This window comes from Brachyhypopomus gauderio, unplaced genomic scaffold (genome assembly GCF_052324685.1).
Source record: "Brachyhypopomus gauderio isolate BG-103 unplaced genomic scaffold, BGAUD_0.2 sc89, whole genome shotgun sequence".
NCBI classification, from domain to species: domain Eukaryota; kingdom Metazoa; phylum Chordata; class Actinopteri; order Gymnotiformes; family Hypopomidae; genus Brachyhypopomus; species Brachyhypopomus gauderio.
In genome coordinates this window covers 445,660-458,437 of record NW_027506910.1, presented here as the reverse complement: position 1 = coordinate 458,437, position 12,778 = coordinate 445,660, and the positions used below count along the sequence as shown (strand labels likewise).

The following is a 12,778-nucleotide window of genomic DNA, read 5'->3' as shown; positions in this document are numbered from 1 at the left end:
CAGGCTGGTTTCTGCTGACTGGTGTTGGGTTTCACACACTCATCACCACTTCACTGAATCTGATCCCTCAGCTTTGACCCCCAGCCAATCACAGGCCAGAAGAGTACACAGCAAAGTACACACACTTACTACTTTATGCTCATGTGCACACACATACCACACAGTCCAGTACATACAAATGACCACTACACTATATGTGTGTATGAAAATCTGGAGAGCTCCAAACTCTATGATTATACAGAAACCCTTAAACAGATCAGTCCCTGCACAGATACCATCCTTTGGATTTCCTTCTGGTTGACACACACACACACACACATACACACACACACACACACACACACACACACACACACACACACGCACACACAGTGTGAGATCCTCACGGGTGGTAGTGTCCTGCATTCTGGAGACACTGTTCCTTTTACAACTTCCTTTGTCTCCCGTCCCTTTAGTGTTGTTGATTTTTTCAATATTTCAGATGAGAGCAAGTTACAATTAGGCACAGCTTATACTTAGAGTCTCTGTGTGTGTGTGTGTGTGTGTGTGTGTGTGTGTGTGTGTGTGTGTGTGTGTGGGTGTGTGTGGGTGTGTGTGTGTGTGTGCGTGCGTGTGTGTGGGTGTGCGTGTGTGTGTATTTGTGTGTGCGTGTATGTGTATGTGTGTGTGTGTGTGGTTGTGTGTGTGTGTGTGTGTGTGTGTGTGGTTGTTGCAGCTGAATAAACTCTAACCCTAACGAAAGCCGTGAAACCCTGACACAGCACGCCTGAGCTGCTTTACAGCAAATTCTGCGTTACTGGGGTGACCACAAATACACACACACACACACACACACACACACACACACACACACACACGATATTGCACATATTGCACAGCATTAACCTTGATGTAGATTCACTGATGTCTTCTCATTCTTCTACTTCATTCAGTCCCTGGTTCCCTCAAGCCCCTCTCTTTATACACACACACACACACACACACACACACACACACACACACACACACACCACGTTCTAATTAAAGTTAAGATTATCAGCAGGATTTTAACACAAAAACATCACCCGGAGGGCCCAACAATATATTGTTTGTTAATCATTACTTTGTAGTAATCACTTCACAACAGGCTCCAATATAAAAATCTACTCTAATAAATCACAATATTATTGATTGTGCACTGTGAGACTTTCTGAACAAAAAGCTGTTCTAGATGCATGTTCTAGAAGAGTGTTCTAGTTCAGGTTCTAGTGAATGTTCTAGATGAGTGTTCTGAGTGTTTAGTTTAGTGTTCTGTGTGTGTTTAGATAAGTGTTCTCTGAGTGTTATAGATGAGTGTTCACTGAGTGTTTAGATAAGTGTTCTGTGAGTGTTTAGATGAGTGTTCTGTGTGTTCAGATGAATGTTCTGTGAGTGTTTAGATTAGTGTTCTGTGTGTGTTTAGATAAGTGTTCTCTGAGTGTTATAGATGAGTGTTCTTTGTGTTTTAGATGTGTGTTCTGTGAGTGTTTCAATGAGTGTTCTGTGTGTTCAGGTGAGTATTCTGTGTTTAGTTGAGTGTTAAGATGAGTGTTCTGTGTTAAGATGAGTGTTCTGTGTTTAGTTGAATGTTTAGATGAGTGTTCTGTGTGTTCAGATGAGTGTTCTGTGTTTAGTTGAATGTTTAGATGAGCGTTCTGTGTGTTCAGATGAGTGTTCTGTGTTTAGTTGAGTGTTAAGATGAGTGTTCTGTGTTCAGATGAGTGCTCTTTGTGTTTAGATGAGTGTCCTGAGAGTGTTTAGATGAATCAAGACCATTCACATGCCCTAAAAACCTTTAAAGAATTAGGGTATAATAAGCCAGTCATGGCTTTATCAGTTTATTATATTACTTGACTATTCCAATAAGTGTCAGCATACACACATATATCACTAGAACTCAGGTCTGCTCTCTGTCTAATGCTCTAATAACTTACACCTTTATATAACCGAACGGAGTCCCCAAGCACATTCCAGATTAGAGGGCATAATGCAATAGCTTCTTCTGAATTGGATGCTTGGCACACCCAGACTTAGCTGGTGATCTCGGTGAATTAGGGGCGCAGGGTAATGGCTGTTAGGTAACGCTCCCCCCCGTTAGGGAGCATCAGCCTTACTGCCGGTGTACACGCCGTTGGCTGCAATGTCTCTGCCCACTAGCGCTTCAGCCCAGAGGCAGTTGATCAATCCTGGATAATTTTCCCCTAAAGATGGATGTGTTCTTCATGGGCTCTTCTCCAGATCTCCTCAACAGGTCTGGAGGAGACTGCTATGCCACGTGTGGCAAGCAAAAGTGCTGGCACCTGATTGGACTGTTGGTCTCAGAGCAAACGGAACACCCCAGGAGGCTGCAGGTGGTTCTCAGAAGACCAATTCCCGTCTCAACTCCCACACGGGGACGGCAGACGCAGACAGACACAGACGCAGACGGACGCTGCCTTGGTAGCAGCAAGCACCAGCCGTGTACCTTTGCAAATGAAACTAAATTAGTCAAAAGAACCCTCGTTCATCCGCCACGACTGGGTTTTATTGCTTTTCTTCAGGATCTGGCTCAGAGGCCTTACTGCAATCAGGCTCCTTTGCGGCAAGCTTGGAAATGAATCACACGTTTGCTGTTTGTCCCGCCGTTCATTTTGGAGTGAATATCTCCGTGGCCCCGAGGGCGGAAAGGCGTTCCGACAGCGTTATTCCAAGACGGAGAATGTTGCGTAAGGGGTGGAAGTGGAGAGGCTATAAGTCTTCAGACGGTCGCGAGAGGAAGGAGACACGTCTTCCTCAGCAGCACGTGACCCTGCCGCAGTCTTTCAGGCCGCCTGTCATGTTCATGAGTCATGTTATAGGAATAAGCCTTCAATCAATGTTACTTGCAGTCCCTGAAAGTAGTGTGTGTGTGTGTGTGTGTGTGTGTGTGTGTGTGTGTGTGTGTGTGTGTGTGTGTGTGTGTGTGTGTGTGTGTGTGTGTGTGTGTGTGTGACTGTTAGGCTGATGCAGTATTTATTTCCGTGTGTCTGTGCAAGAGCAGATTGGAGGTTTGTCTATAGTGAACACATTAGTGTTTCATCAGACCATCATCTTCATCAGACCAACTGCAGCTAAGACCAGAACAGGTCCGTGAGTGCTTTGAAACAACAGGTGATGTGGCTGGAACAAAAGAACTTGGAAGACCCAAAGCCTCTTGAAGCAGAGATGACCACCTGCTGAAATGTGCACTTCTCAAAGACAAGGAAACCAGCCCTCGAACACTGTCAGCAGAACTCAAGACCCCAGAAAACAAGACTCTTTTGAAAAGAACAATCAATCTCTTAATAAATATTTTGTACGTGTGAATATCAAGAAGATCAAAGAAAGACCAAAGCAGACAGAACTTTGAGCCTTCTACCAGAAGACCGGGAGGTTGAGGCTACAGCGTGGTGTTTCCGTTGTTCCTAGGACTGTTCTTCTGGACGGAAACTGATGTTATCATTCCTGCATTCTGCTAGAGACACAGAGGAACAGTCCCATGTGCTCATATAATCACTGAGCTATCATGGGAACTTCATGAGAACTTCCCACATTCTCTCCATTTCGTTTGGTCCCTGTCCCCCCCCCAACTTTTCATATTCCATCCTTTGGATGTCTCCATCACTGGGGACCGCCTCATCTGTTACCACTGCTGTTTTCTGCATCTAATCTACCACCACATCGTCTGGATGGTTCACCACTTCATTCATGTGCCTGAATCTGGAGGTCCCACAGGACGGGAGCGTGTTGTACACCACCGCTCTAGCAGAAAGGGTGCGGTAACGGTTGGGCTTCACAATACGAACAAAAACACTGCCCTGCAATCATAATCCTGCAGACTGCAACTGCAATATGCATGATATTTCCACGAGTTAAACCCCCCCCCCCCTCCTGAATCCCTGAGGTACCGTGGTTAAAGATGTGCCTGCTGCAACCTAGCGATAATGGTTCCTGAATGATATATCGTACCGCCCCTAGATGTACACACATGCCTGTGTGTGGCCACATCTGGGTCCATCACACTGAATGCGGTCCACTCTGCTCTGATTGGACAGCATGTTTCAAGAGTCACTGTAGGCTGCCCCTCCCCTGCCCTTCTGTACAGTAACCTTAGCAACTCATTTGTAGCACATGTTATGTTTAACATATTAATCTTTAAAATATTCATAGAATGTTTGTATTTTATGTGCTATGTAATATATATTATTACTTATTCATATTTATCTTAATGTTTAATGTTTTTAACATGTTTTTTTCTATGTGGGTCACAATAAAACTGCAAACATCATTACTAATTTACAGTGTAGTGAGCTAATTTAACCCTCGATCTACTGCAGTGCTCTTTCTGAACTCTGATCTCACTGTTTATATGTAGATGCTAAGACAACGTGTCTGTTGTATATCTCAGACGTTACGTACGGGAAGTGGTGGACATTTGTGGGAGTGATGGGGGATAGTGAATATTTTGGGGAGTGAAGGAGATTGGTGAGCATTTAGAGAAGTAAAGAGGATTGGTGAACATTGGTGAACATTAAAATGAAAACTGTGGATTTCCCAAACATTTCATTGATGGTCAAGCCCTGCGACATCGTTAACAATCCACTACGAAGCCTGGAAGTATTTCTTTGGAGCGTACAAAGCTGGCAAATAAGAAAAAACATCCTGAATCTTCCTTGGATTTGATCGTGACACTGTGACCACTAATATCCTACAAATGTGCCAAAACCATCAAAGAGCACCTTGATCAAGAACCATATCACCGGAGAAGATTCTCACCACAGCATCATTATTCATTATTATAATGTTGAATACTTTCACTTCACACGCTGTTAGAAACTTTAACAGTGACGGCCATGACATTAATGACATTAATGAGCAAAACTGTTACTATGGTAACGATGAAGTTAAAAATCCCATGGGAAAAGGGTTTATATATATATATATATATATATATATATATATATATATATATATATATATATATACACTGTTTGAACTTTGGAAGCCCTTGGAATGGATGTTTGGCTGTGACTTCCCTCCGCAGTGAACGAAGAAGCTACCGTCTGCACTGTCCCCGAATATATCTATAAAAGACACGCACACGCAGCAGGAGATTGGAACAGAATTACACGAGAGACAGAGGGACAGGGTGACATCTATAGGAACAGCTATAAAAAGCAGCAACGGATTCTGTCCAAAAAAAAGTCCAGAAGTAAATAACTACGTGATGAAGGAAGTGGAGACGGAGACCGAGAGCCTCCCATTGGCCAAGAGCTGGGAATATCGTTACCGTGTTGCTGTGCGTGGTTGTCACGGACACGGCCGCGGTCGCCGCGCTGCTCCCTCTCCCTTCCGTAGTGGGAGGAGCCAGTGCTTCTGGGCTCTAATAATAGCGCCGATCTGAGAGATACTTCTGGGCTGGCGATCGATAGCGGCGAGGACGGTGGCTGGCCTGCTCGCCACTCACACTCCCACAATAGAACGCATTTTTATTACTGACTGAACTTGAAGCCAAGACACAGAGGTTTAGCAGGATGGTTGGGCCTGATAAAGGTAGCGTGAAGAACAGTAGACCTAGTGGAACCTAGTGGACTTCATCGGGGCGTTATCCAGTCTGACTCTAGCACCATGCAACAATGAGAAATAGCAAAATGACAACAAAAAGAAACAGCAACCCAGATACAACCCAGTCTACAGATCACAGACAAACGGAGGAACGGCATTGGTGGAGCAGGTGGAGCAGGTGGAGCAGACCTTCCAGTGGAGCAGGACTCTCAGAGTAACAGAACTCAGAGTAACGGGCCTTCCAGAGTAATGGGCCTACAGTCATTTATTCACCTGGGAGTTGCCCCACACATTGGCTTTCCACGGCTCATAACAACATATAGGTAAGATACACACTTCTCCATTCACACACACACACACACACACACACACACACACACACACACACACACACACACACACACACACACACACACACACAGGTTCTTCAAACCAACATCTCCTACAGACTCCACACTCTTTGAAATGTCAAGAAAAAAAATTGTCAGATACAAGATGTGTGTGTCAGCATGCCTGTGTGTATAAACATTCTATTAAACAAAAAAATGTAGCATTACTATAAAAAGAAAGCGATTGGAAGAATAGAAACACATGTGCACACACACACACACACACACACACACACACACACACACACACACTGAACTCACACGCTTGCGTAGGTTGTAGGTAAGGAGCAGATTGCGTGAGAAGTGGTTTGAGAACGCCGTGTAGAATTCCAGAACTTTCTGCAGGGCGTCGCGTTTGATCACATGCAGATCGCAGTAGGTGAGTGCCCGCACATTGGCACACGACTGTGCCAACGTCACCTCCTTCCAGAAGACATCGCCGAACACGTCCCCTTTGCCTGCATGGACACACACACACACATACATACAAAAAACACATAAAGCTTTATACACATACACATACACACACACACACACACACACACACACACACACACAAATGACACAAATGCCCACACTGTTTTCACCAGCACGCAAACGCAAGCAGCTCGAGTGTGTGAACAGTCCCCTGCTGAGGACTCATATGAACGTGGGAATCTTCTGTAATGACCGTCATCACACACTCATGTACAGGAACACACAATGAAAGTCCACGATGCGATGGTGTCCACGTGAAACACCCGAGCAGTGTCGCTCTATGGTGAGATCACACTCCTCACCCTCACACCACTGACATTTACACATTACAGCCTCAGACAATTACAATCTGCATTTGTGAAAAATTAATTTCAAAGTTCAAATCCTAGAGATCTCAAAGGCAAATGGCTTTGTTTTCCCTCAAAGCAAGCATGTAACATTCTTTCTTTCTTTCCCTCTCCCTCCATCCCTCCCTCTTTCTCTCTCTCTCTCTCTCTCTCTCTCTCGTTTCCCATGGGCTATACTGATGTGGAGTCCACCCCTCTAAGAGTTTTCTATCAGTGTGGATGTCAGACTGGATAAAGGCAACTGTTGCACTCTGTTAGCATGACAGCTCATACACACTCACGGCGCTAGCTGATTACGGAGCCCATAGAATATTCCAACCTTTTAACACGAGCTGGCAGCAGCACGGTGCCAATGATTAAACTCCAAATTCAGCTACCTGTGCAGAGCAGAGCCACAGTACTCACACACACACACACACGCACGCACACACACACACACACACACACACACACACACACACACACAGACACACACACTTAATGAGTGCAGGGAAGGTGAGCCCCAAAGGCCACGTGGTGTCAAATATTGCAGATAATGTGCATGTCCGTTGTGGAGAGTGAAGGAGACGTTTTGACATGAAGAATATTCCTCCATTCCCTTGCTGGAATCAAAGAATCCACATAGCCCTCCGTCCCCTCCCTCCACCTCTGTCCCTCCATCCCCTCCCTCCATCTCCTCCCTCTGTCCCTATCTCTCCATCCCCCTCCTTCTGTCCCTATCCCTCCATCCCCCTCCCTATGGCTCCATCCCTCCATCCCCCTCGGTGTGACCAGGAAGGCGTCCTGCTCTTGCTCCAGAGAAACATCCTCTGTGAGGAAGAGGAGGCCTGACACACACCTCTCCCGCTCGGGGGCTTCGCCGCATGTTTCTGATGACATCGTCTTATGTGTGTTCATTATCTCAAGTGTTAAGTTTGATGGGACTCTCAATTCATTTACGTGAAACCTCGAAACAAATTTGGCGGAAATGTTACGGTGACATGCTTGACGTACTTCGCGTAAATAATAACGATTAGCATCGATGTTGTGAAGTAGTCTTCCGCTTATGTGTGATGTAATCAGTGTGTCATGGTTCCAGGGCGCGTGGACCCTGGATGGGGTCTCCTGGACAGCACCTGGCCCAGGTCTCTGGTTCTGGATGGGGTCTCCTGGACAGCACCTGGCCCAGGTCTCTGGTTCTGGATGGGGTCTCCTGGACAGCACCTGGCCCAGGTCTCTGGTTCTGAAGAGTGTAAAGGGGAGTTTGTGGTGGCGTCGCATTGCGACACTGAGACGTGCACTCAGCCCAAGTCCATTACACCAGCACTGCAGCCAAATAAGATTACAGGCTGTCACAAAATGAAGTTTACAAAGATCCAGTCTGCCCAGGTGTCCATTTACAAGCAAGCGCGCTTGTATGTATGTGTGTGTGTGTGTGTGTGTGTGTGTGTGTGTGTGTGTGTGTGTGTGTGTGTGTGTGTCTGTGGGTGTGTGTGTGTGTGTGTGTGTGTGTGTCTGTGGGTGTGTGTGAGTGTGTGTGTGTGTGTGTCTGTGGGTGTGTGTGTGTGTGTGTGTGTGTGTGTGTGTGTCTGTGGGTGTGTGTGAGTGTGTGTGTGTCTGTGTGTGTGTGTGTGTGTGTCTGTGTGTGTGTGTGTGTGTGTGTGTGTGTGTGTGTGTGTGTGTGTGTGTGTGTGTGTGTGTGTGTGTTTGTGCATGCTACTGTCTGTTCATTTTTGTGTGTGTCATCTGTAAAGTGGAGATATTATAGTTAATCCCACCCTAGTGCTGTCTGTGATTCTATGGTACATTATGAAAAAACCCTACAGGTAGAGTTTATTCTTGTGTTTAAAAACGTCCATTCAAACTAAAACAGCAGCGGTAGCATATCCAGAGGTGACAGGGTACATGGCAGGGTACAAGTTCTGTAAATGTGGTAACTGGGGTAATTATAAGTGGGATAGATGAGGCAAATATTAATGTGGTTAACAGGGTATATAGGGTAAATCAGGTAGGCAAAAATGGGTTAATAAAGGCTATGAATCATACAGAGAGCATGAGATAGTGGTGTGTGTGTGTGTGTGTGTGTGTGTGTGTGTGTGTGTGTGTGTGTGTGTGTGTGTGTGTGTGTGTGTGTGTGTGTGTGTGTGTGTGTGTGTGTGTGTGTGGAGGTTCCAGAGACGCAGTGTGGTGGTGGTATCCATGGAGACCATCCAAACACAGGTGGCCATATTCACTCAGGCAGAAATACTCAGCCAAGCAGGCACACTTACTCAACTGGGCACAATCACTATCTCAGGGGGGCACACTCAGATATACACCTTCACTCTCTGGAGGACACACTCATTCACTCAGTGAGCACACTCACTCAGATAGACACCTTCACTCTCTGGAGGACACACTCATTCACTCAGTGAGCACACTCACTCAGATAGACACCTTCACTCTCTGGAGGACACACTCATTCACTCAACTGGGCACACTCACTCAGATAGACACCTTCACTCTCTGGAGGACACACTCATTCACTCAACTGGGCACACTCACTCAGATAGACACCTTCACTCTCTGGGAGACACACTCATTCACTCAACTGGGCACACTCTCGCACTCACTCAGGAGAACAAACTCATTGAGGAGGACATGCTCATTCATTCAGGAGGGCACACTCACTCAGGAGGGCACACTCACTCACTCAGGAGGGCACACTCACTCACTCAGGAGGGCACACTCACTCAGGAGGGCAGCACACTCACTCACTCAGGAGGGCACACTCACTCAGAAGGGCACACTCACTTAGGAGGGCACACTCACTCACTCAGGCGGCCACACTCACTCAGGAGGGCACACTCAATCACTCAGGTGGGCACACTCACTCACTCACTCAGGAGAACACACTCATTGAGGAGGACATGCTCATTCATTCAGGAGGACACACTTACTTACTCAGGAGGACACACTCACTCAGGAGGGCACACTCACTTACTCAGGAGGACACACTCACTCAGGAGGACACACTCACTCAGGAGGGCACACTCACTCACTCAGGAGGGCACACTCACTCACTCAGGAGGGCACACACACTCACTCAGGAGAACACACTCATTGAGGAGGGCACACTCACTCAGGAGGGCACACTCACTCACTCAGGAGGGCACACTCACTCACTCAGGAGGGCACACTCACTTACTCAGGAGGGCACACACACTCACTCAGGAGGGCACACTCACTCACTCAGGAGGGCACACACACTCACTCAGGAGGGCACACTCACTCACTCAGGAGGACACACTCACTCACTCAGGAGGACACACTCACTCAAGAGGGTACACTCACTCACTCACTCAGGAGGACATACTTACTCAGGAGGGCACACTCACTCAGGAGGGCACACTCACTCACTCAGGAGGGCACACTCACTCACCCAGGAGGGCACACTCACTCAGGAGGGCACACTCATTTGAATGTTTTTTAGCACACAAATATCAGTAGAGACGGGGGACAAGATCACGGTCCACAGTGCTCGTCCACTAACCCCGACACATCTGTTGTCCTGCTGTGCAATTGGTTTTCACATCTTTATGTTGTGTTAATGGGAAGTAATGCATCCGGACAGAATCCAAAATTATATTTAACTTTAACTTAAGTTAAATTAACTTTAACTTATTTAACTTAAATAGAATAATAAACTAGTTTTGATACACTCGCGAGTCTTGTTCCGGACAGTCAATCTAGCCTGTCAAAGGTTTTGGGACACCTTTGCTTTAACATTTTTTCAGTTTTTTTAATACTTAGGACCTCATTCTCAGCACAGTTCATTCAACTGTCTTCCATGGTTTGTAGAGCACATTTCCCCTAAATAACAGTTGACAGTTTCAATTTTCAAAGCTATTGCTGAAAGCACATGTTGAAAGATATCTGGACTGAAATGTGCTGATGTCACAAGAGTAGAAAATGCGCGGGGTGTGTCACTTTTCCAAAGATTGCACTTTCGTTTTATAGCTTTTTCAAAGAGGAATGTTGCGATCTTAACAGCTAAACACATGTTAAATTACCGCAAACTGAACCTAGAATTTCCAGCCATTTTCAGAAGCTCTGGGTGCCCTAACTCTTCATGAGCAGTAGAGGAGCTGAGTGGAAGAAAACGTCTGGTGACACAAGGTTCTTGGGTTCTGGGAGGGACACTGTGTAGGTCATCTCTTTCTATAGTATTATCAACACATGGTAATATGTGTATATCTACATATAATGGCATTAGGCATGTGGTTTAATAAGAAGGCCCATTGGGAAAAGCCTCAGTGAGGCACACACACGCATGCACTGCGTGACCCTAATAATGACGCATGCATGCACTGTGTGACCCTAATAATGGCACACGCATGCACTGCGTGACCCTAATAATGGCACACGCATACACTGCGTGACCCTAATAATGGCACACGCATACACTGTGTGACCCTAATAATGGCACACGCATGCACTGCGTGACCCTAATAATGGCACACGCATGCGCTGCGTGACCCTAATAATGGCACACGCATGCACTGCGTGACCCTAATAATGGCACACGCATGCACTGCGTGAGTCTAATAATGGCACACGCATGCACTGCGTGACCCTAATAATGGCACACGCATGAGAATGGCAGGTGTCAGCTCCACTTCTGCAGGAAGGAGTCCTGTATAATTTTAGGTTGAGAGAATGGCCACGCCCCAAAACTCCTCCCTCCTAGCTAACTCCAACCAATGAACCGAAGGCACGAGCTCATTAAGTGATAAAAAGAGAAAAACCTTATGTCACCAAGCACATTGCTTTCTTCATTACAGCATCACCAACACTTTTGCAGCGTGGGTGTTCGGAGCTTTGTTTACGCAGACAGAAAGCTCGTTTAAATAAACTGGCAGTGCTGAAGAGCATCAATAATGATTCACATTGGACTGAAGGTACTTAAACGACTACGTAGGTGTGTGCACATCTCACCGCATTCCCTCACTGCACCGCGGCGTCTAAGGCTACTGATCCCGACCTCATAATGACTAAAAGGTAGAGTCTAAAAATAAATACATAATACGTCCAAACTGAACTGGGATCAGGAGGCTGCTTGTGCAGTGGTGTATTTCAGACAATCAGTGCCTCATTTCAGAACTGTCCAAGTTCATTAATCCAGTCTCTCTCTCTCTCTCTTTGTCTCTCTCTCTCTCTCTCTCTCTCTCTTTCTCTCTCTCGTTTTGTCCAGTATGACAGCTAGCCCCTCTCCCGTCTCCTGCGCTGCCAGTCCATGTTGTTAATTGAGCCTCTGGACTCAATTTTCACTTTGTTGTTTTTTTTTCTCACTTTATTTTTCTCACCTCTTTAAATGCACCACAACTACCCACAGACACAAATTACAGAAATGACGCAGAAACCCAAGTTTGAATTCAGATGCCTGCAAACACCTTTCAGATCCAGCAGACTGATCTGGGGCACACCATAATCACAGATAAAAGCACTAATGCACACTTTACTCCTATGGAGCATACTCACACACACACACACACACACACCCTCCAATCCTGTGCTTCATCTTTTTAGGGCGTACTCACACTAGGCACGGTTTGCTTGTTCCGTGCTGGGGCCCGGTTATCCCCCCTCCCCACTCCCCCTCTGGCCTGCACTCACACTCGCTTCAGCAACCCGGCCCGAGCACGCTTACGTCATCACAACGCCGCTTTATTTGGAAAAAAGCGCGCTCGCACAACACTATAGAGTTCACGATTCTCTTTTTATTGTATTTTTGGAGTCGTTTTGGGAGTGCAGAAACACGGTGCAAGCACAGATTTATCGATAATTTAACACAACGATTGTCTGCTAATCGCTTTGCCGCTATGACTGTTTAACGTGAGCGTCGCATCACTGATGTCATGTTTGAGTTCCAGCGAAATGAACCAATCAGACGAGGCACCAACCGTGCCCGGGCCCGGATAGCGCTCACACTAGAAGCGAACCGTGCCCGAGTCCACATGAATCGTG

The 12,778-nt window shown here is 46.3% G+C and overlaps 1 protein-coding gene across 1 annotated transcript in view; it reads right to left on the bottom strand.

The window, feature by feature from the left end:
• kcnh1a (potassium voltage-gated channel, subfamily H (eag-related), member 1a) overlaps nt 1–12,778 on the bottom strand; it is a 65,912-nt gene that overhangs the window by 18,161 nt on the left and 34,973 nt on the right. Inside the window, 1 exon segment of the mRNA XM_076992089.1 lies at nt 6,231–6,427. Coding sequence (XP_076848204.1) covers nt 6,231–6,427 — 197 coding nt within the window.